The 25,401-nt window shown below is 44.1% G+C and overlaps 1 protein-coding gene and 1 long non-coding RNA gene across 2 annotated transcripts in view; one reads left to right on the top strand and one right to left on the bottom strand.

Moving 5' to 3' along the window:
• Positions 1-208: 208 nt before the first annotated feature.
• On the bottom strand, positions 209-8,269 carry LOC140201582 (uncharacterized). Its single transcript, XR_011886900.1, has 2 exons — positions 7,772-8,269; positions 209-658 (listed from the first exon to the last, which is right to left on the bottom strand). It is a non-coding gene; the product is annotated as an uncharacterized lncRNA (long non-coding RNA).
• nt5e (5'-nucleotidase, ecto (CD73)) overlaps positions 7,844-25,401 on the top strand; it is a 106,869-nt gene continuing 89,311 nt past the window's right edge. Inside the window, exon 1 of the mRNA XM_072265917.1 lies at positions 7,844-8,287. Coding sequence (XP_072122018.1) covers positions 7,970-8,287 — 318 coding nt within the window. The 5' untranslated portion in view covers positions 7,844-7,969. The remainder of the gene's footprint in view (positions 8,288-25,401) is intronic.

The raw sequence follows: 25,401 nt of genomic DNA, 5'->3' as shown, positions 1-25,401 counted from the left end.
AAACTGTCAGTATTTCTCAATGTAAAACAAATAAATTCTGGATCTCCCATGGGTATTATCAGCAATACTTCACCTGCATCCCACAATGTGGATTCAGAAAGTTTCCCTTGGATTCTGGAATTAAATTGAGGCAAATTTGAGGTATGTTGGTTTATTATTACCATATGTACTGAGGTACAGTGACAAATATCGTATAGTATAACCTCCATACAGATCACTTAATAACATTACTTTATTGAGGTAATGCAAGGGAAAAGCAATAACAGAATGCAGAATAAAGTGTCACAGTTACAGGGAAAGTGCAGTACAGGCAGTCAATAAGGTGCAAGTCCATAACACAGAAGACTGTACAGTCAAAAGTCCATCTTCTCATTACAACAGTGGGATACAAGCTGCTCTTGAGGGTGGTAGTACATCCTTTCAGGCTTTTGCACCTTCTATCCAGTGGCAGTGGAGATGGAGAGGATGTCCGGAATGGGTGAGTCTTTGATTATGTTGGCTGCTTTTGTGAGGCAGCAGAAAGTGTAAGCAGAGTCCACAGAGGAGAGGCTGGTTTCCATGATGTACTGAGCTGTGTTCACAACTCTCTGCAGTTCCCAGCAGTCTTAGGCAGAGCAACAGAGAATGTTGGAAAAACTCAGCAATCCTGGAAACATTGCTGGAAAGAGAAACAGAATTTACACTTCCACCTGGCAGCCTTACAGTGAACTTTGAGACTGTTAGAGAGAACACAGAAAGCATAGTGGCTTATAAAATCAGGAGGTGCATAGATAGATGATTGGTAAACAACAAAACACAGCAGGCAATGACTTTGCCTGATGACCATTCTTATTGTACTGATCACAATTGATTCAAACATTCACTGTGTGTTTCAAACAAAACTCATTAACTCTTCTACGGGTCTTTTGGTTACTTGCACAACTCATTAGTTTATTTTCATTTTTAAAAAATTTTTTATTTTTATTTGGATAAGGAATTCACAAGTATCATGTACTTTTTTCACATGTATAACCTTTTCCATTTTTTTTATATGTATAAGACTATAATTTATTTATACATTCCTAAGCACACATTAAGATGACATAAAAAGAAATTAGACACTTAAATAGATAATTATGTACAGTTGAAATCCTAATCTATTAGGCTAAGTAATGATATTAGTTGTTAAGAAAAATAGTAATAATATTTTTAACTATATTTTTAATATATGGAATAATAATTTCCATATATTTCTTCTGGACCATTTCTTCTGGTCCAAAATGTTGTGTGTAAGCCTATGTAACAACCATTGTAGGTGCTTATATCCTAATTTGTTCATGCTTGCTCCTGCCCCCAAACATAATTATCCAATCCCTATGTACTTATTTACTTAATTTTATCATTTTTTATCCCTTTCCCAAATCTTTTCCTTTACTTGTGTTAATTTTCTATTTTCCAAAAAAAACAAAAACAGTAAACATTTAGACTAGGGGTGCTTACATTAGCAATATTACTGTGTTGATCAGAAGAGCAGTATAAATCATTGGGAGAGTCACCTAAAGTCTGCTCGCTTTGGGGTTATATATTCAATCCATTTATTCCAGATTTGATAAAATTTTTCTTTTTGAGTTCTCAGGGAGTAAGTCAACTTTTCCATTTTAAATATTTCCAAGATAATTTTGTGCCAATCTTCTAATGTAGGTGGTATTGGATTTAGCCATTTTCTAGTGATTGATTTCTTACTTGCCGCTAAGAGGGCCTGCAGCAACTTTATATCTTCCTTCTGTTCAAGAAACAATACATGCCCCAAATAGAGCGTCTCAAAGTTCAGAGGTATCTGGGTCTTAGGTACCTTAACTAATGTTCTATGAATACCTTTCCAATATAAACTTAACTTAGGGCAATCCCAGAAAATATGGAAATGATTTGCCTCTTTGGAGCCGCACCTTCTCCAACACGTCACGTTTGTGTCTTTATATTTTTCCTGATATGGGGTCTTGAAGTATCTTATAATATTTTTCCAACAATGTTCTCTCCAAGTCAAAGAGTTAGTCGAAGACCACTGGAAGCTACATATTTTCCCCCAAGCCTCCTCTGAAAGTACCAACCCTGCTTCTTTCTCCCACTTCTCTTTAATATACAATGTGTTTACATTTTTAGCATGGGAGAGTGCATTATATAATTGAGAAACTGATTTACTAGGTATTGAACTGCAAGCCGAATTCAGAATCTTGAAAAATTCTAATTCTACTGTTGATAGGTCTGTATATCTACAACTCTGGTTAACATAGTTTCGTACTTGAAGGTACCTAAAAAAGTCATTATGTTCTAGGCCATGTTTGTCCTGCAGGATTTGGAAACTTTGTAATACTCTTTTATCTATAAATGAGAGGTAGGTTGTAAGACCTTTCTTCATCCATAGTTCAAATATTTTATCTCCTCTGTTGGGAAGGAATTCGGTATCATATGTACACCATCTGAAAAGTTTTAACATGTTATTGATTCCACATGAATTAACCACCTTCTGCCATACTTTTAATGTAAGATTTATCCAGCTGTTTTTAAACTTTTCCAATTGGGCCATCAATCCTTTGTCAGCTGTTGAGGCCTGTAGAGGAAAACTGTCAACCAATCCAAATTCTATTTCCTTCCATCTAGCCTTATATTCCCTATTACACCAATATAACAGAGGGGTTATCTGTGAAGCATAAAAATAATTTCTCAAGCAAGGAAGAACCATACCTCCTCCTTCCTTCCCTAACTGTAAGGTGTTATATCGAATTCTAGGTTTCTTTCCTTGCCAGATAAAGCGGGAAATCCATTTGTCCCATTCCCTGAATTGATTATCATCCACCTCCACAGGTAAAGTCCTGAAAAGATACAGTAACTGAGGGAGAATATTCATTTTTATAGTACTTATCCTTGAATTTAAACTTAAAAAGGGGATAAGATTCCATCTATGCATATCTGCTTTTATCTCTGAGATTAATGGCCCATAATTTACCTGTGACAGTGTTGAAAGATCCTTCGGCAGGGTTATTCCTAAATATTTTAATGATTTAGCTTCCCACTTAAGATCATATGTATCCCGCAGTTTTTTGGATGCTGTATAATTTAGGGACATAACCTGCGTTTTCTTTAAATCTTATAACCTGATATTTTCCCAAAGTCATCCAACAGTGTAAGCAATCCTATAAATGATTTTTTTGGTTCACTCAGATAGACTAAAACATCATCTGTAAATAACGCCACTTTCTGTTCAATCCCTGCCACCTTGATACATTTTACGATTTCGCTCTGTCTTATTAGTTGGGCAAGCGGTTCAATATATAGTGCAAAAAGGAGAGGAGAAATTGGGCATCCCTGTCTAGTGCCTCTCTCTAAAATAAAGGAGTCAGAGAGGTCCCCATTTATCTTAATTTCTCTTTAGTTTATTTTCACAGCTTTTAAAATGCATTATCTGTGCACAGATACAGTGGCATGCAAAAGTTTGGGCATCCCTGGTCAAAATTTCTGTTACTGTGAATAGTTAATTGAGTAGAAGATGAACTGATCTCCAAAAGTCATAAAGTTAAAGATGAAACATTCTTTTCAACATTTCAAGCAAGATTAGTGTATTATTTTTGTTTTGTACAATTTTAGAGTGAAAAAAAGGAAAGGAGCACCATGCAAAAGTTTGGGCACCCCAAGAGATTTGAGCTCTTAGATAACTTTTACAAAGGTCTCAGACCTTAATTAGCTTGTTAGGGCTATGGCTTGTTCATAGTCATCGTCAGGAAAGGCCAGATGATGCAAATTTCAAAGCTTTATAAATACCCTGACTCCTCAAACCTCGTCCCAACAATCATCAGCCATGGGCTCCTCTAAGCAGCTGCCTAGCACTCTGAAAATTAAAATAAATGATGCCCACAAAGCAGAAGGCTATAAGAAAATAGCAAAGCGTTTTCAGGTAGTCGTTTCCTCAGTTCATAGTGTAATTAAGAAATGGCAGTTAACAGGAATGGTGGAGGTCAAGTTGAGGTCTGGAAGACCAAGAAAACTTTCCAAGAGAACTGCTCATAGAATTGCTAGAAAGGTAAATCAAAGCCCCCGTTTGACTGCGAAAGACCTTCAGGAAGATTTAGCAGACTCTGGAGTGGTGGTGCACTGTTCTACTGTGCAGTGACACCTGCACAAATATGACTTTCATGGAAGAGTTATCAGAAAAAAACCTTTCCCGCATCCTCACCACAAAATTCAGCATCAGAAGCTTGCAAAGGAACATCTAAACAAGCAACTTTGATGTGTGTTGCTTGAATTTCCAGCATCTGCAGAATTCCTGTTGTTTGCGTCTAAACAAGCCTGATGCCTTTTGGAAACAAGTCCTGTGGACTGATGAAGTTAAAATAGAACTTTTTGGCCGCAATGAGCAAAGGTATGTTTGGAGAAAAAAGGGTGCAGAATTTCATGTAAAGAACACCTCTCCAACTGTTAAGCACGGGGGTGGATCGATCATGCTTTGGGCTTGTGTTGCAGCCAGTGGCACGGGGAACATTTCACTGGTAGAGGGAAGAATGAATTTAATTAAATACCAGCAAATTCTGGAAGCAAACATTACAACGTCTGTAAAAAAGCTGAAGATGAAAAGAGGCTGGCTTCTACAACAGGATAATGACCCTAAACACACCTCAAAATCCACAATGGACAACCTCAAGAGGCACAAGCTGAAGGTTTTGCCTTGGCCCTCTCAGTCCCCTGACCTAAACATCATCGAGAATCTGTGGATAGACCTCAAAAGAGCAGTGCATGCAAGACAGCCCAAGAATCTCACAGAACTAGAAGCCTTTTGCAAGGAAGAATGGGCGAAAATCCCCCAAACAAGAATTGAAAAACTCTTAGCTGGCTACAGAAAGCGTTTACAAGCTGTGATACTTGCCAAAGGGGGTGTTACTAAGTACTGACCATGCAGGGTGCCCAAACTTTTGCTTCGGACCCTTCTTCTTTTTTGTTATTTTGAAAATGTAAAAGATGGAAATAAAGAAGTAATCTTGTTTAAAATATTAAAGAAATGTGTCATCTTTAACTTTATGCCTTGTGGAAATCAGGTCAAATTTTACTCGCTTAGCTATTCACTGTAACAGAAATTTTGACCGGGGTGCCCAAACTTTTGCATGCCACTGTATTACCACTCTTAATGAACCTGGCGGGGGTCGATCTTGGCGAGTTCTTGTCGGGGTCCCTGTCACAGGGTCTCCTTCAGCAGTTGGTCTCCGGACTCACTGCTGCCGGTCATTACATCAGACAGCTTTTAAATATTTCTTCACATGCTATCCACATATCGCTCAGTTCTTTATTGTCTTTACACAGTCTTAACTCCAATCCTTATCCTTATCCATACTAGCTCCATAAAATTCTCACTGGTGCTGCCCAACAATAACTTTAAGCATTTGGTTCCTAACTTACTGGAGTGTTTTTTCCTCCCTCTGAGATTTGTAATCTATCAAATGTCCTTTTCCACAGGATGTCCTGTGCCAAATACCTCCATCTGCTAGTTCTGTTCTCCGGATAATGCATAGCCGGATGTTTAGAGTGGGACAGTGCATGGGCTGTATAGTTGTCTCAGCTAATCATACACACAAGAGATTCTGCAGGTGCTGGAAATCCAGGGTAACTACATGAAATGCTGGAGGAACTCAGCAGGTCAGGCAGCATCTATAGCAGGGGTTCACAGACCCCTCGTTTAATAGTAAGGCTCTTTGCATAAAAAGGTTGGGAACCCCCTAATCTATAGAGAAGAATAAAGAGTTGATGTTTCAGGCCGAGGTCCCTCATCAGGACTGGAAAGGAAGGGGAAGGAAGCCAGAGTAAGAAAGTGGATGGAAGGGAAGGAGTACAAGCTGCAAGGTGGTAGGTGAGACCAGGTGAGGGGGAGGGGGGAAGGTGAGTGGGTGGGGGAGGGAGGGAGGGGCAGATAAAGTCAGAAGCTGGGAGTGGACAGGTGGAAGAGGGAAAAGGAATCTGATCAAAGAGGAGAGTGGACCATGGGGAAAGGGAAGGAGGAGGGGCACCAGAGAGGGAATACGGGCGGGTGAGGACGAGAGAAGGGCTGAGACAGGGAACTAGAATTAGGAATGGAAAAAGTGGGAAGGGGGAAAGGGGAGAAATGAACGGAAGTTAGAGAAATCAATGTTAATGAGGTCAGTTCGGAAGTTTCCTCCAGCTCTGAGCTATACTGTCAATGGACACTGAATCCAGAGTCAATTATATGACCTTCCATCCCTGCACTCCTTTGTTCCATGGATTCCAACACTGGCTGCGGAATACTTTCCCAACCCTGACAGGATACTTGACATCACTCTGGCTGCTGCAGGGAAAAGCTGGAAGGAGATCTGAGGTTGCCCCCCATGAGGTCAGGAAAGTACCTTGGTCAGCATGAAAAAGATGGGCAGAAGGACCTGCTTCCATGCACAGTGACTCATTTACCTCAACTTTTAGAAATGTTGACAGGCCACAAAATTGGGCAAAGTTCCAATGACAGGTGTGGAGAGAGTTTTGTGTGGGTCTGTCCTCATCTGCCCAAATCACCCTGTTGCAAAACTTGAGGCCCTGTCACCACTTGGGACCAAGTGTGATTCGGGATCCAAAGTGGGTACATGTGGAGAAATTGGAAATATAGGCTTCAGGGAACCGGGACCAGACACATATAGTGATGGACAAAGCCCTTCCTGGCCTCAGGACCTCCGGGCTTTCCAACCTGTTGTTATAAAACCAAAAGGGCATAAGACATAGGAGCAGAATTAAGCCATTCAGCCCATCGAGTCTGTTCTGCCATTCCATCCTGACTGATTTATTATTCCTCTCAACTGCAATCTCCTGTCTTTTCCAGTAACCTTTGACACCCTGACTAATCAAAAACCTGTGACCCCACTTTAAACATACCCAATGACTTGGCACTGGTCATGCAGGAAATAATTTGTGGGCAGACTGCTCCCACCAGAAGTGAACATCTGCAAGAATGTTATTTTAGGTGGTGCTGCTTTGAGGATAAATATTATTGAGGGAGCGTCACTGGTCATTTTCCAAACCACCTTCCCACTGGGAGAACATCACAGGCAGCGTAGCACCGTCTGGGGTGTCGGCTCGTGGACAGACTGGGAACAGCCTTCAGTGAGTCACAGGCCCTTCAGCCCTCTGACTGCATGCTGACCCCAGGCTCCTATTTATCATCTTTCCATTTTATTATCCCAATCAGCTCCCCATGGACTCGACCACTCATCCACACCAGGGGCACTTTACAGCGGGCAATTAACCCACTGACCGCCCGTCTTTGGCACTGGAAACCGGAGCACGTCAAGGAATCCCGTGTAGTCACAGGGAGAACATTCAAACTCCACGCAAACCCCAAGTCAGGATTGACACCGGCTCGCTGGAGCTGTGAGATAGCAGCTGCCCTGTCTAGTGCAGATAGTTCTGTTGTAACACACGTTTCCATAACACCAACAGGATAGAACACAATTGATGAGTTACGGAACACTATGTGGGCTGAATTTATTTCAGGGACTAGTCCCGTAGTAATCAGGCACCATTGTCTCCTAAAAAAAATCACAGCTGCTAGTTTCACCGGGGTGGACAATAGGAATTGATAAGCCATCGCTTCTGTTGATGCCTGTGCATCAAACAGCCTTTGATTATGTTCAGTAACATTAATGTAGCTATTAATGGCGTCTTTTGAACATTCTGCCGACTGTTATTGCGAGCGAGTCAAACTCGGAGACGCTAAGTCTACTTTCCCCATTGACAACAACATTGTTACCTTATCCAGTGCAAAGGTGAGCCGTGGTTCCGAGAGGCTCCTCCCAGTCCGATATATCCACCCTACTCTGTCCGACACGGGTCAGTGGAATAAGAGTACTGTACTGTGCAGTACTCGGCTTTACGCTGTCGCAGTACAGTATACTGAGCGGCTCCCGCCACTGAGCGCTGCCCGAACCTGCTTCCCCTTCCGCCGAGCATGGGCTGCGCCGCTGCACTGCTCTCGCTACAGCTGCTACTGTGCATCGGGCCAGTCGCCCCTTTCCAGCTGACCATCCTTCACACCAACGACGTGCACGCCAGGGTGGAGGAGACCAGCGAGGACTCGAGCAAGTGCGTGACCAACTGTTTCGCCGGGGTGGCCCGGAGATGGACGAAAATCCAGGAACTGCGCCGCAAGGAGCCCAACGTGCTGCTGTTGGACGCGGGCGACCAGTACCAGGGCACCATCTGGTTCAATTACTACAAGGGCGCCGAGGCTGCCCACTTCATGAAGAAACTGACCTATGATGTAATGGTAAGGAGCCGCTGCAGTCCGACTCTCCGGAGAGCTGGGCTTGTGCCTGCTCCGGGGCTCTCTAGTGGGATGCGCTGTACACGTCTCGCTGACCCACGGTGCTGAAACCCGATGGAACATACGGCACGGTGTGTTCTCCCTCTAACGGGAGGTTAGAGGCAGGGTCTGAGCAATATACAGTATGTTACAATTTATTTATGTGAAAGCCTGTGCTGCACGGTGGAACATCTGTTGTTCGAGGACTAACGACAGTGTTCCGCTTTCTCGCACTTTTAACAAACGCAGATATAACAAGCGGCAGAAAATCACCAGCCAATGTAACGATGTAACGACTTGTGAACATGCCCTCTCTTTGCACCAAACCCCCCCTTTGCATCCTCTCCCCCTCCCCCTACCCCCTGTCGTCTCTCTATCCACCTTCCCACCTGCTACATCCTCCCTCCTTCTCCGCTAAATCCCGTAATTCATCAGCTTCAGTTCTTGGTACTTTACCGTTTACTGTATATATCCTATCCCGAAATGTATTACCTGGCACTTGTGTGGACTAAATGACATCGGTTAATGTTTCAACCAACTCACCAACTGAACCATACTCTGCTGCAGTCTTAGACAACCTTCCTCAGTAACCACGACACCGCCAATCTTCATGTTGTCCACGATCTCACCAATCACACCTCCTGCGGTCGCATCCAAGTCATTAGTGTACATCATGAACAACAAGGGTCCCAGCGCCAATTCCCGTGGAACAACACCGCTCAACCCTCAGAATTCGGTAAAAGTGAATCAGTAACTAAATGGCTGAACAACTTATCAGCGATCTGGACTAATGGTCTGGACTCCTGGGTTTGAATCCTGGCACAACTTCAGGGGGAAAGGAGAGTGGGGGAAGGAGTGGAATATATGTCCCCAAAAATGTGACCTTATTCAGAAGAATGAGAGTGACTTCACTGAAACCTATCGAATGGTGAAAGGCCTTGATAGAGTGGACTTGGAGAGGATGGTGTGAGAGTCTAGAACCAGAGGACACAGCCTCAGGACAGAGGTTGTCATTTTAGAATGGAGATGAGCAGGAATTTCTTTAGCCAGAGAGTGGTGAATTTTTGGAATTCGTTGCCACAGGCAGCTGTGGAGGCCAAGTCATTGAGTGTATTTAAGGCAGAGGCTGATAGATTCTTGATCAGTCAGTGTGTGAAGGGATACGAGGAGAAGGCAGGAGATTGGGGCTGAGAGAAAATGGATCAGCCATGACGAAATGGCGGAGCAGACTCGATGGGCCAAATGGCCTAATTCTGCTCCTATATTTTATGGTCTTATGGTTTTATGGTCTTATGTTTGAAGAGAACTGCAAACATCACGGGAGTCTTTAAACTATGTATATACTAGTGAACTTATTAAATTGACAGGAATGTTGTAGAAGAAAAAATTGTGGAGTGCATCATGGCTTGATTCTCAGTTAGAATAGTGTGTTATGGGGCTTATCTGGGAATTGGCTGCTTTAAGTAATAAGGAAGGATTAATAAGAGAACTTGTGGTTTAGGATCCCCAAGAAGGCAATGATAGAAATTCAAATTCATTTTGAGGGTGAAAATCACAAAAAAAGATAATCTTAAATATGGACAACTTTACTGATACGAAGCTGGAGTTGTCTTTGGTGGACTGGGGAAATTAGCTAAGAGGTAATTTGGTGACTGAACAGTGGTAGATATTCAAATATCTGGTCCATAACACTCAGCAGGAATTTATCCCAGTTAGAAATAGGGATTCGATGAGAAAGATGTAAACTGTTGTTAACAAAGGAGGTCAAGAATAGTGTTAACTTGAAACTGGGGCCTACGAAGTGGCAATGGTTAGTAGTAGGCAGAAAATTTGGACTATTTTGGGATGTAATAGCAAAAAGACTAAAAAATAAATTTTGAGAGAAAAGTTGCACCTAATATCAAAGCATCTAATAAGAGCTTCTAGAGAGATTTATAAGAAGGATGAGGCTAAATTTGGTTTTGGACCTCTAGAGAACAAGTCTGGTGAATTAAGAACAGGACAGAAAAGTTAAAGTAATTTTTTTTTTGCATCACCATGGAGAATACTACAAATACCCTCATTTGTAAGGGTAACAGGTGGATCTATTTCAAGTTACAGGGAGGAAGTTGTAAAAACCCTAGTCATGAGGGATAAAGTATCAGAGAAACTCACTAGTTCAAAGGCAGATAAATCTTGAGGACTGAAAGTCTGAACCCGAGTGTTTTAAAGGAAGTGGCTACAGAAATAGAGGACCCATTGGTTTAAAATTTTTAAAACTCACTGAATTCAGTTAAGATACCATAAGGCTAGAAATCAGCCAATGTGACTCCCTTGTTCAAAAAGAAAGGAAGAAAGGAGGGAACTGTAGGGCAGTTAACTGAACATCCATTGATGGCAAGATGCTCTAGTCGATAATCAAAGATAAGACTCAGATAAAGATCAAAGTTGCTGGTGAACGCAGCAGGCCAGGCAGCATCTGTAGGAAGAGGTGCAGTCGACGTTTCAGGCCGAGACCCTTCGTCAGGACTAACTGAAGGAAGAGTGAGTAAGGGATTTGAAAGTTGGAAGAGGAGGGGTAGATCCAAAATGATAGGAGAAGACAGGAGGGGGAGGGATGGAGCCAAGAGCTGGACAGGTGATAGGCAAAAGGGGATACGAGAGGATCATGGGACAGGAGGTCCAGGAAGAAAGACAAGGTGGGGGGGGACCCAGAGGATGGGCAAGAGGTATATTCAGAGGGACAGAGGGAGAAAAAGGAGAGTGAGAGAAAGAATGTGTGCATAAAAATGAGTAACAGATGGGGTACGAGGGGGAGGTGGGGCCTTAGCGGAAGTTAGAGAAGTCGATGTTCATGCCATCAGGTTGGAGGCTACCCAGACGGAATATAAGGTGTTGTTCCTCCAACCTGAGTGTGACTTCATCTTTACAGTAGAGGAGGCCGTGGATGGACATGTCAGAATGGGAATGGGATGTGGAATTAAAATGTGTGGCCACTGGGAGATCCTGCTTTCTCTGGCGGACAGAGCATAGATGTTCAGCAAAGTGGTCTCCCAGTCTGCGTCGGGTCTCGCCAATATATAAAAGGCCACATCGGGAGCACCGGACGCAGTATATCACCCCAGTCGACTCACAGGTGAAGTGTTGCCTCACCTGGAAGGACTGTTTGGGGCCCTGAATGGTGGTAAGGGAGGAAGTGTAAGGGCATGTGTAGCACTTGTTCCGCTTACACGGATAAGTGCCAGGAGGGAGATCAGTGGGGAGGGATGGGGGGGACGAATGGACAAAGGAGTTGTGTAGGGAGCGATCCCTGCGGAATGCAGAGAGAGGAGGGGAGGGAAAGATGTGCTTAGTGGTGGGATCCCGTTGGAGGTGGCGGAAGTTACGGAGAATAATATGTTGGACCCGGAGGCTGGTAGGGTGGTAGGTGAGGACCAGGGGAACCCTATTCCTAGTGGGATGGCGAGAGGATGGAGTGAGAGCAGATGTACGTGAAATGGGGGAGATGCGTTTAAGAGCAGAGTTGATAGTGGAGGAAGGGAAGCCCCTTTCTTTAAAAAAGGAAGACATCTCCCTCGTCCTAGAATGAAAAGCCTCATCCTGAGAGCAGATGCGGCGGAGACGAAGGAATTGCGAGAAGGGGATGGCGTTTTTGCAAGAGACAGGGTGAGAAGAGGAATAGTCCAGATAGCTGTGAGAGTCAGTAGGCTTATAGTAGACATCAGTGGATAAGCTGTCTCCAGAGACAGAGACAGAAAGATCTAGAAAGGGGAGGGAGGTGTCGGAAATGGTAGCCTCCAACCTGATGGCATGAACATCGACTTCTCTAACTTCCGCTAAGGCCCCACCTCCCCCTCGTACCCCATCTGTTACTCATTTTTATGCACACATTCTTTCTCTCACTCTCCTTTTTCTCCCTCTGTCCCTCTGAATATACCTCTTGCCCATCCTCTGGGTCCCCCCCACCCCGTCTTTCTTCCCGGACCTCCTGTCCCATGATCCTCTCGTATCCCCTTTTGCCTATCACCTGTCCAGCTCTTGGCTCCATCCCTCCCCCTCCTGTCTTCTCCTATCAATTTGGATCTCCCCCTCCCCCTCCAACTTTCAAATCCCTTACTCACTCTTCCTTCAGTTAGTCCTGACGAAGGGTCTCGGCCTGAAACGTCGACTGCACCTCTTCCTACAGATGCTGCCTGGCCTGCTGCGTTCACCAGCAACTTTGATGTGTGTTGCTTGAATTTCCAGCATCCGCAGAATTCCTGTTGTTTGCACTCAGATAATGATTCTAGATTCAGCTTTCTTAAGTGATAAATCTAACCTAGTCAAGCTGGTTTAATGAGATACAGATTATGTTTGACAGATTTGCTGGAATTCTTTGAGGATGTGACAGGGAGAGTTGACGTTGGAGGAGTTGTTCGTGCAATGTATTTAGATTTCTAAAAGGTATCGGACAAAGTGCCATAAATTAAAAAGCATTTGACAAGGTATTGGAGGAGGTGCGTTGACGTGGACTGAAAACTGGCTGTAGCACAGAAAACAAAAAATTGGAATGAGTCCTTCTCAGGCTGGAAAGATGTAACCAGTGGAGAAAACCAGGAGTCAGTTCCTGATTCTCACTTGTTTACTAGTTACATTAATGACCTGGAGGAAGGAACAAGATGTAACGTTTCCATGGGTACAACTAATATGAATGTAGAACTGTCACAGTGTGCGTTGGCAATAGGACACAAGTGTGGAGGAAAGATAGACTCTTGATGTAGAGACAGCAACCAGAGTTTAAAGAACATCGGTTGCTCGGACGTGTGACACCGTAAGAAGTGACATTTTCAAAATGAGGATCCAGCAATTAGAGCTAATCGGACGTCTGCTTAAATAATACACGTAACACAGAATCCCCCGAGCCTGTCAAAGTAAACTCAACAAGTTTGTACAGAAAGCATCAGGAAACCGCATTACGAACAGCGAATCACTCGAGGCTCCTCAGCACTGCTGTCGACACTGCCTGCCAAACTAAGCCCCTCTGCCTGCATTTGGCAAGAGTGCAGAAAAGATTTACAATCCTACACCAGATCCCTCTAAACCCCTTCTATTTATGTCCAAATGTCTTTTTAATGTTGAGTTTTACCTACCTCAGCCGCTTCCTCTGGCATCACATTCCATCTACACACCATCCTCTGCATGATGAAGCTGCTCCTCGTCCCTTTTAAATTTTTCTCATCTCACCTATGTTCACTACGCTCTCTAGCTTTTAGCTATCTTTCCCTGGAATAAAGAATATGTGTATCTATAATCCCTCATGATGAAATATACTTTGACATTCTCAGTATCCAGCCTTTGAGCAATGATCTTTTCAATGTGGGTGGACTTCCTCTTCCATACCCATCATTAGGGAGTCCCAATCCCCACCATCCCTTGAACAAAATTTGTTTTTATTAACTGGCCTCATTGCATCAGCCTATCGTGCCTCAGCTAAACCTCCTCTAAGGCCCCCTTGTTCCAAAGCAAACAATCCCAACCTAGGCATACTCTGTAGTCCTGGCAACACCCACAGCAGTCTCCTCAGTAATCTCTTTTGGTCATGGTTAGAGAGAATTAGAACACGATGTATTGAAACAGGTCCTGCGACTCACCCAGTCAATGCCTAACTATTATTCTGCCTGGTCCCAACCGAGACATACCTTGTAGCCCTGGCAACACCCACAGCGATCTCCTCCATATCCTCTTTAGTGACATCATATCCTGTAGTTTGGTGATGGAATGTACACAGTGGTCAAACTGTGGCCTATGGATCTGACACCTCTTCCCTAAAGTTGTTTTCCATGTCTCAGCCAATAAGGGCAAGTAACCCACATGTCTTCTGAGGTACCTTTTCTACCTGACTGCTGCATCAGGAATTTTTGGATATGTACTTCAAGATCCAACTGTTCTTACTTCATCCAGCACAAAGAGAGGTCCTTTGGCCAACTGGTTCATGTGGACCAAGATGACCATCAAGCCAGTGCCATTTACCAGCGTTTGGCCCACCACCTTTCTGATCAGTGGACCGGTTCATCTTTTGAGAGTCCTTATGATACTTGGCTCAGCCACTGACTCTGGCAGCTCATTCCACATAGGTATTATCTTTAGTACCAAAGAGTTACCCCTCAAGTTCCTACTGAACACTTTCCCTCTCGCCTTAAGCCTAAGCTGTCTACTCTTTGATTCTCCTCCCCTGGGAGAAAGACTGAGTGCATCTATGTCCTATCTACACCTTATTAATTTATTTATTGAGGTACAGTGCTGAAAAGCCCTCTCTGGCCATATTCAGCCGCGCCACCCAGCAATCCCCTGATTTAATCCTAGCCTAATCACGGGACAATTTACAATGACCAGTTAACCTACCAACTGGTACGTCTTTGGACTGTGGGGGAAGCCCATGTGGTCATGAGGAGAGTGCAGGCAGTGGCGGGAATTGAACCCATACTGCACTGTGAAGTGTTATGCTGCCATGCTGCCCTACTACGTCCTATCTATGCCCTATCTTCGTCCATCGTGAGTTTATACACCTCTATAAGATCACACCTCGGTCTCCTGCACTCCAAGTCCCAGCCTGTCCAACATCTCCCTATAGCTCAGTCCCTCAGGTCTTGATAATATCCTTGCAAATCTTTTCTGTACTCATCCCCGTTTAACAGTATCTTTTCCACGGCAGGGCGAACAAAGCTGAACACAAGTGTCCTGTATAACTGCACCATGACCTCTCAACAGTTACTGCCCAAACACATATTGTATTGCCTCTCATCTTGCTAGTCCAACATGCTTTCTCAATCTATCTGCTCCAGGAGTAACAAATCCCTGATCTTCAAGTTTCTACTTCTGCTGTCTATGACAATGACATTAGGACCAGAGGGCACAGCCTTGGAATAGAAAGACATCCCATCAGAGCACAGATGAGGAAGAGTTTCTTTAGCCAGAGTCTCAGAATTGGAAATAGGGTTAATATCACTGGAAATGTGTCAACTTGGCAGCAGCAGCACAATGCAGTACATGATAAAATACATCAATCAATTACAGTAAGTCTGAATATGTCCAAAGTACCCAGGATATCTTCAGGGAGCAGTGCCTCAGAAAAGCAGCGTCCATTATTAAGGACCCCCAGCACCCAGGGCATGCCCTTTTCTCACTGTTACCATCAGGTAGGAGGTACAGAAGTCTGAAGGCACACACTCAGCGATTCAGGAACAGCTTCTTCCCCTCTGCCATCCGATTCCTAAATGGACATTGAATCTTTGGACACTACCTCACTTTTTAAATATATATTTATTTCTGTTTTTGCACGCTTTTAATCTATTCATTATACGTAGGCTCTAATTGATTTACTTATTTATTTGTTATTACTAATTTTTTTCTTCTTCTTCTTCTATATTATGTATTGCATTGAACTGCTGCTGCCAGTGGCGGCACCAGAGATTTTTTCTTGCTGGTGCTACAGTGGGGCTGAATGATTCAGTGATGGTGCTGAGGGATGCACTATATGGTAATAGGTATTCACAAGGCTAGATGCGTGGCGTTAAAAGGTCAGTTTCAAGCATTATGTGCCTACTATAAATGCCTCTGTTGATTCACAAGCAACAGCAATTGAGAGATCTAACATAGAAGTGAACTGTGACAGTGTCAACAGCATTGGAGATAACCCGGGCTACACAGAGCATAAACAAACAAACCAACAGAGCATCCGACCCACAGCGCACAACATGAATCACACACCAACCCCGCGTTCAGCGTCAGATACGTGCTTTTCAACTGAAAAGCACAACACTAACCCACAATGTCCACTGCTATTCACATTACATAGACAGACAATGCCAAAAGATACACCATTATTAAAGTCAAATAAGGTGAACAACAGATGCAAGACTTTACCAGGAGTTGCACAAATCGTACTCTGACCATGCAATACCTCAATTAATTCGGCTACTGAATTTAAAACAAAAATCAACAGAATCATCACTTGCAAGTCTAAGCAAAGCCAGTAGGCTTAATAGCAGTAAATGTAATAGTTTAGGATTTGCAGGAAACATAAGGACTATGGGGTATCCACCACAAAATAATAATAATAATCAGCGTTAGTCTTGGCCCAAATTTAAAAAAAAAACAACTGCACTCACCATTGATGTTTTCAGAGAAGCTCAATCCGTCTGTTGTGATTGGTGGCGAAAGCATCAATGATTTTCTGGATGTCAGGTGCTCTGGTCCTCCGGCTGTTTATGGCCAACAGGGCCAAGTTGCTGTTCCGAGCATCGCCGCTGCTATTCCTTAGGTAGTTTGTGAGGCGTCTGAGGCAAGAGAAACTCTGTTCGCATGAGGCCGATGTAACAGGCAGAGTCAGTGATATGCAGATTGATTTGTATAAATCTATAAATGCATCGTGGTAGGGTCTCATTAGAGCTAGAAATTCCACTGTGTCATTCACTGTCTGTCCTTGCTTTTGTTTCCAGCAGACGCCGAACCTGATGTAGCTCTGCAGTCAGGTTCACTTCAGTCACTCCATAGTATTGGGCCATTGGCCAAAGACAATTCTTGTCTAGGAAGAACTTGTGCTTGGGACTCAATACTGAGACTCCAGTCAGAACAGCCCCAGTCTCAGTTGAGAACAGTCTTTTCATTTCAGTCAGAAGTCTGTCTATAACTGGATAGAAACAGTGGTTGCGAAGGTCATCAGAGGATGTGACCGGTGTGCGTTCAGTTTGGGCCTCAACAACAAAATCACGTAATCAGGGTGGCTGGGCCTGTCTCCTTTCATGTGGTCTGCTCTGTATACTGGCCTTGACACACAGGTCCCTAGCTCTTGTCTGAATTTCACTCCATGATTCCTCTCCCCGTTTTGCTGAGAGTGCATCGATAGCAGACTGAGCCAAGTCCGCAGTGGATGAAAGCTCCAAACTGGGAGATTGTAGCTGGTCTGACATGAACTTGGTGACTCAGAATAAATCCTCAAACAGAGTGAGAAGTAAAGCAAACTGCTCGTCAATCAGTCCATTTACAGCTCTGACCTCCGTTTTCCTCCGTGCATTTGGTTGACCCATTATATCCTGTAGTGTAGCTAGAATGGCAGGGAATGATTTCGTTATAGCCCACAAAGCTGTATACTGCCATGCCCAGCGTGTATCTGACAATTTCTTCAACTCCATGGGCTGTGCAGTTGATTCCAGTTCTCTCTGTTTCTTCATGAAAAGATCGTGGGCAACAGAGTTTGAAAAGAATTCGTAAAGCAGCTGCACAGTTTCAAAAAACTCACCCGCCCACTTGTTGTACATTGCTCACAACATCCACTAAAACAGGGTTAAGTCTGTGAGCATGGCAGTGTATATATAATGCCTGCGGGACCTCTTTCCTGAACCCCTCTTGTACCCCGTTATTGCACCCGGACATCACTGCCGCCCCGTCATAACACTGACCTATACACACGTTCTTATCAATAACACACTGGGCGAGTGTCTGTTCAATGCTTTTAAGAAGCGACTCTGCGTCCAACCCTTCTGCTGGAGTGAAGTGCAAGAATTCTTCAAGCACTGTTTCGTTATTCAAATACCGAACCACCACTGATATTTGCTCCTTTTTACTCAAGTCTTTACTTTCATCCACCATGATGGCAAAATGTCCAGCCTCCTCGATTTCTGCACTTATCTGACATCTGACCATATCCGCCATAATACCCATAATTTCATTTTGGATGTCGTGATGGGTGTTTTTTGCATTTCCAGGATGGTCCTCTATTTTTTTAGCTACAGTCTTATCAAACTGCCCAATTACACTGAGAAACTCAACAAAGTTTCCCCTATTGCCAGATCCATCATTCTCCCGGTGTCCTCGCTGGGCAATGCCTTGACACACAGTATAGTGTAGAGACTCAACCACTGCTCTCATATACTCACGATTTTCATGGATAATCTTTGCATGTCCTTTGTCAAGCATATTTCCCGATCTTGAACCGTCTTATTTTCTCAATCTGAATTCGGCCCATGCCTCCATCGCAAACTTATCAGCTGCACTTACATGGTGGGTTTTGAAAGCTGTTGTAGCTTTCCGCCAGTTGTGGTAACCGGTGACAGTGAAGGTAGACTCAGAATGGAACCCATGTCCTCCACACAGGAAATGCCTGCATGCGAAGCAGAACGTAGCATCTTTTGTGATTGAATATTCCAGTCAGTCAAACCAGCCACGAATAAAACTCCTTTATTGATTGCCGAACTGTTGCGAAGGGTACTTTTTCAATGCTGGCTGACGGGGTCTTTCCTCAGGCTGCTGGCTAACATCGCTAACAGTATTCCCACTCGCACTAAGAGCAGCTTCATCCACGTTCTCTTCCGAATCCCGCTCCATTTCTTGTTCGTCTACTTCGCCCTCACACTCCTTCGATGAACTGTTGTCGTCCTCATCCCCACTTACTTATTTCTGCATGTTACTTTCAATTAAGACAGGCTCAGGCTGAGACACCACTGATTCCTCTGAATCAGTTCGTTTTCTCACTAAAAATTGATCCATTTTTCATGCCGGCCAAAATAATGCACGTGCCAGGCCCACGCTAGCTTGTAAAAGCACCATGTGTGTGCGTGTGGCATCCGTTATTCTTGCGAGACCATGGATCTGCACCTGGATGTATACTATCAACCTCTCGCGTGAGTGAGAGTGAGTGACATCACCACCTTAAGTGATCTTAGATCAACTTAACTGATCTGAGGACAGTAACGGCGAGACATTGACAACGAACGAATAAGCAGAAGTGTAGAGTGGATCTGACCTTAGACCAGCACAGATAACTTTATTGCTGCGTGGGTGCTATGGTAACTGGGGCGGCTGTTTCACTAGATCAACTGGAGAAACAAGTTGTATTCAAAACTATACAGAGGAAGCAAAGCAGCTGCAATTTGTATGTCAAATTTCGGTTAATTTCTTGGTGGTGCTATTGTAATTTCTGCTGGGGCTATAGCACCAGCTGGCACCAGCTTAGCACCGCCCCTGTCTGCTGCTACGTTAACAATTTTCGCAACACATGCCAGTGATAATGAACCTGACTCTGATTCTGATTAAATAGTTAATTTAAAAATAGTGTAAGAACAGAAATAATATTTTAAAAAATTGTGAAATAGTGTTCCTGGGTTCAATGTCCATTTAGAAATCGTTTGGCGGAGGGGAAAAAGCTGTTCCTGAATCACTGAGTGTGTGTCTTCAGGCTTCTGTACCTCCTTCCCGATGGTAGCAGTGAGAGGGAAGCAAGTCCTGGGTCCTGAATCTGTGAAATTCATTGCCACAGACAGCTATGAAGGCCAAGTTATTAGGCGTATTTAAAACAGAGTTTGACAGACTCTTGATTATTAAGGGCATGAAAGGTTATGAGGAAAAGGCAGGAGAATGGGGTTGGGAAGGAAAATAAATCAGCCATGATTGAATGGCAGAGCCGACTTGATAGGCTCCTATGTCTTATGGTCTTATTAAATACCTGGGTCGTACCGTTTGGGTAATCCTGCTGTTAATCAGTTCAGTATAAATAGTATAATTAATCAGTTTAGCATTAGGACAAGGCTGACATGACCAGTACTCATTATTTAGATTTTTAATTCCTAGATATTAATAAATGCTTGTGAGTAAATAGAGTCCATTCCATTGACTATTTCTAAATTAAATATTAATACTGTATTGTTAATAAATAAGCCACAAAGATCAATTGCTGCTAGGGTTTTCTCCTTGTTGATGTTCTGAAGAAAATGATACTCTAAAGCAGCTTTGATGGCTGCTCACATGCATGCGAGTTGCTATTGTAGATTTTTGCACAGTGACACCTTCACATTTTGCACATTGAGACCCCGGTTCACTATAGCAATGCGTTAAAGTGGCATTAGAACGTGGCAGGTTCATTGTGTAACATAAACAAAGATAGGAGATGAGAGCTACAAAAGACCCCTGGTCCTGGTCCTGGAACCTGGAGCAACAAGCAATCTGCTAGAGGACCCCAGTGGGTCAGTCATATCTGTGGACAGTTGACGTTTGAGGTTAAGACCCTTCATCTGGACGGAAAGATAGAGGAAAAATAACTATTATAAAGAGATGAGGGGAAGGAGTGGCAGGTGACAGGGTCCAGTTGAGGAGAAATATAGTCATAGATCACCACAGAAACAAGCTCTTCAGCCCATCTAGTCTGTACCAGACTATTATTTTGGCTGGTCCCATAGCCCTCCATATTTCTCCCATTCATGCACAGTAGTGATCTATGGAGTTCTAGAGCACAGAACCATGATTAGCAGGTGGAGGAAGGAAAATGGAGATAGAGACAGAGGCTAGGAGCTGGATCCAGATGAGGAGAGATGATTGACAGATAGAGGATAAAGAGTAGAGATAGAGACAGAGGCTAGGAGGTGAGAGGTGAATCTAGATGGGGAGAGGTGATTGGCAGATAGAAGACAAAGGGTACAGATAGAGACAGAGGTAGAAATAGAGACAGACTGGGAAGTGATTGGTGAATCTGGATGAGAAGGATGATTGGCAGATAGAGGACAAAGGGTAGAGATAGATACAGACTGGGAGGTGAGAGGTGGAGGCAACGAAGGGTCACATGATGAGAGAGGAAGATGGAGTATGGAACCAAATAAGGGAGGTGGAAAGGCTAGAGAGGAGGGGGGAAGGGACCCAGTGGGGTTGGAGAGAGTGAGATGGGCACCTGGAGAGGGTGGGGAAGAGAAAGCTAGAACTTTCTTTCTTTGCACTTAAGGTTTTTGAACCTTGCTTTTTGGTGGACAATGTAACTGGCTGGGCTGAATGCAGGAGACCCACCCCTGTCTCATCTGTTCCATCCAGCATGCCTCCTGTCTAGAGCCAAAGCAGTTGCCATAGCAGTGATCATGTCAACATTAAATCAGCCGTGCGCTGATACTATGAGGGAACTGGATGGGATGATGTTTGTGTTGCGAGTGTGATAAATGGAGGCATTTGCATTTCAAAATCTTTCCAAACATCAGGTCATTGCCAGACCTTTGTGACGACAGATTGAAGCATTAAAGTTTTGGCCCTTGATGTTCTGGGGTGGGGGTGGGTGTTGAGATGAAGTCCTGACTGATAGCCAGTTCTGCTGTGTTCAGTGCCCAGCTTCATCTTAGTTAAGGGCTTTGAGGCTGTCCTGGGAATGATCCGCTGGGGGCTTTGCATTGCTAGTGCCTGGTGGTACTTAAGTGAGGAGAGCTTTAAACCATCTCTGAACAGTGACTGAGAGAGTGGTGGGTGCCTGGAATTCACCAGCAGTGGCACAAGAATTTAGAAGTTAGAGGCATAAGAAATGTAGACAGGATGATAGTTCAAGCAGTGGAATGTGGGATTTCACGATACCTAATAATCTCCCAGATGACTACATCCACAGGGAGTACACCCAACTTCAGCTCCTGACTGACAAAGTTAAGGAACTGAAGCTGGAGCCAGATACACTAGGGACCATCCTGGAGGATGAAGACTTCACAGATGAGTAATAAACTCTATTCGGGTTTCCAGCTGGGTACAGGTATCAATTATACAGATGTTTTGATGACAAACTGTGCCACCTTCATCAGGGGTGATGCCTGAGCAAGTCTAGTCTGGTGGCATTTATACCCCCGTACACCCTCCCTCCTGATTGGTTAGTCCTCATCCAATCAGATTTCTGCTCTCCTAGCTTGTTTATAATCGAATTCCAGTTCTTACATAGAATGAGATCTTGTTAAAATTATTTTCCTCTAGTTTTATTTCAATGGTTTCCTTTACCAGGTGTTCCCAAGAGCTATTGGTGTAGCACAGTAGTTTTGTGTTGTCGAAGTCAATTGTGAATGCAGTGTTCTGCTACCACCTAACACGGGTTTCCACCGTGCATCCTGCCTCACCGATATACACTGTTCTGCTTTCACAGGGGATCCTGTAAACGCCAGTTGACCTGAGTGAGTCCCAGGGTATTTTTGATACCCCTTTGGATACTGCTGGTGGGAATGACCTGTCAGGACACAGTAGCAGCCAGGCCAGCTCTGAGGCTCAGCAGGAGCAGGGAGGGGGAAATCAGGCCAAGGTGTGGCTCTAGGAGACTCGATAGTTAGGGGGAGAGATAGAAGATTCTGTGGCTGTGCTCAGGTGCCAGGGTTGCCAGGGTCAGAGCAGCTGCAGAACACTCTCAAGAGGGAGGTGCTGCAATTGGCACCAGTGGGTCCTGCACAGTGAGTAGTGGGAGTTGGGGAAAGGGCTGAAGAGGTAGTAATCTCTGGATTACTCCTCGTGCCACGTGCTGGTGAGGGCAGGAATAGGATGAGAGTTCAGATAGATGACTGGCTGAGGGGCAAGGTTGCAGATTTCTGGATCACTGGGCTATCTTCTGGGGAAGCTACAGCATGACTTGTACAAAAAGGATGGGTCTCGCCTGAACCCAAGGGGGACCAGTGTCTTTGTGGGCAGGTTTGCCAGAGCAGCTGGGCAGAGTTTAAACTAAGCTGGCGGGGGAATGGGAGCCAGAGTGAAAGGGCTGAGGATGGGGCAGTTAGTATACAATTCGATGCAGTGAGTAATGAGACTGTGCGATGGATAGGCAGGTGATAGGGTTAAAGCAGTCAGTGAAATGAGGTGAAGTGTAACATGGGGGCAAAAGCGAAAAGGATGATGAATAAAGAACTGAAAGTGTTGTACTTGAATGCACGTAGCATATGGAATAAGGTAGATGATCTTGTAGCACAGTTACAGATTGGCATGTATGACGTTGAGTCGTGGCTGAAAGAAGATCATAGCTGTGAGCTCAACATCGAAGGATACACATTATATCGTAAGGGCTGTCAAGTAGGCCAAGGGTGTGGAGTGCCTCTCTTGGTAAAAAATGAAATCAGATCCTTAGAAAGAGGTGACATAGGATCAGAAAATGTAGAATCTTTGTGGATAGAGTTAAGATACTGCAAGGGAAAAAGACACTGATAGGGATTATCAGGCCCCTGAGCAGTAGCCATGATGTGCTATATAAATTTCAATGGGAAATCGAAAAGGCATGTAATAAGGGCAATGTTACTATAGTCATGGGGGATTTCAATATGCAGGTAGATTGAGATTTCAGGTTGGTGCTGGATCCCAACGGAGGGAATTTGTAGGACGCCTATGAGGTGGCTTTTGAGAGCAGCTTCTCATGGAGCCCACCAGGGGAAAGGCAAATCGGGATTGGGTGTGTGTAGTGAACCAGATTTGATTAGGGACCTTAAGGTGAATCAGTCAGAGCGTGGATCAGTACTTGGAGCTGTGATGTTGTGGCAGAGACTTGGATGGCTCAGGGGCAGGAATGGTTACTTCGAGTGCCAGACTTTAGATGTTTCAGAAAGGACAGGGAGGGAGACAAAAGAGGTGGGGGCGTGGCACTGCTGATCAGAGATAACGTCACAGCTGTAGAAAAGGAGGAAGTCATGGAGGGGTTGTCTACGGAGTCTCTGTGGGTGGAAGTTAGGAACAGGAAGGGGTCATAACTCTACTGGGTGTTTTTTATAGAACACCCAATAGTAACAGGGACAACGAGGAGCAGAAAGGGAAACAGATCCTGGGAAGGTGTAATAATAACAGAGTTGTCATGGTCGGAGATTTTAATTTCCCAAATATCAATTGGCATGTCCCTAGAGCAAGTGGTTTAGATGGGGTAGAGTTTGTTAGGTGTGTTCGGGAAGGTTTCTTGACACAATATGTAGATAAGCCTACAAGAGGAGAGGCTGGACTTGATTTGGTATTGGGAAATGAACCTGGTCAGGTGACAGATCTCTCAGTGGGAGAGCATTTTGGAGATAGTGATCATAATTCTATCTCCTTTACCATAGCATTGGAGAGCGATAGGAGCAGACAAGTTAGGAAAGCGTTTAATTGGAGTAAGGGGAAATACAAGGCTATCAGGCAGGAACCAGGAAGCATAAATTGGGAACAGATGTTCTCAGGGAAATGTACAGAATAAATGTGGCAAATTTTCAGGGGGTACCTGTGTGGAGTTCTGCATAGATATGTTCCAATGAGACAGGGAATGGATGGTAGGGTACAGGAACCGTGGTGTACAAAGGCTGCTGTAAATCTAGTCAAGAAGAAAAGAAGAGCTTACGAAAGGTTCAAAAAACTAGGTAACTGTGCCTATTGTCTTGTTTATTATTTATTGTACTGCCCTGCACTGATCTGTGCACTTTATGTAGTCCTATGTAGGTCTGTAGTCCAGTGTAGCCTTGTGTTCTCTCACTTAGTCTAGTGTAGTTTTGTGTTGTTTCATGTAGCACCATGGTCCTGGAGGAACGTTGTTTCGTTTTTACTGTGTACTGTACCAGCAGTTTATGGTCGAAATGACAATAAAAAGCGACTTGACTTGACTTGACTTGACTAATGATAGAGATCTAGGAGATTATAAGGCTAGCAGGAAGGAGCTTAAGAAAGAAGTTAGGAGAGCCAGAAGGGGCCATGAGAAGACCTTGGCAAACAGGGTTAAGGAAAACCCCAAGGCATTCTACAAGTATGTGAAGAGCAAGAGGATAAGACGTGAGAGATTAGGACCATCAAGTGTGACAGTGGAAAAGTGTGTATGGAACCGGAGGAGATAGCCGAGGTACTTAATGAGTACTTTGCTTCAGTATTCACTACGGAAAAGGTTCTTGGCGATTGTGGGTTAGAGTGGAGTGAAAAGCTTGAGCATGTAGATATTGAGAAAGAGCATGTGCTGGAGCTTTTGGAAAGCATCAAGTTGAATAGGTCACCAGGACCGGACGAGATGTACCCCAGGCTACTGTGGAAGGCAAGGGAGGAGATTGCTGAGCCTCTGACGATCTTTGCACTGTCAATGGGGATGGGAGAGGTTCCAGAGGATTGGAGGTTTGCGGATGTTATTCCATTATTCAAGAAAGGGGGTAGAGATAGCCCAGGAAATTATAGGCCTGTGAGTCTTACTTTAGTGTTTGGTAAGTTGTTGGAGAAGATCCTGAGAGGCAGGATTTATGAACATTTGGATAGGCATATTATGATCAGGAATAGTCAGCATGGCTTAGTCAAAGGCAAGTTGTGCCTTACGAGCCTGATTGAATTTTTTGAGGATGTGACTAAACACATTGATGAAGGAAGAG

Source organism: Mobula birostris, chromosome 8 (genome assembly GCF_030028105.1).
Source record: "Mobula birostris isolate sMobBir1 chromosome 8, sMobBir1.hap1, whole genome shotgun sequence".
NCBI lineage: Eukaryota > Metazoa > Chordata > Chondrichthyes > Myliobatiformes > Myliobatidae > Mobula > Mobula birostris.
Note: the sequence above shows the minus strand (reverse complement) of the source record. Positions and strands in the feature narration are given on the sequence as shown.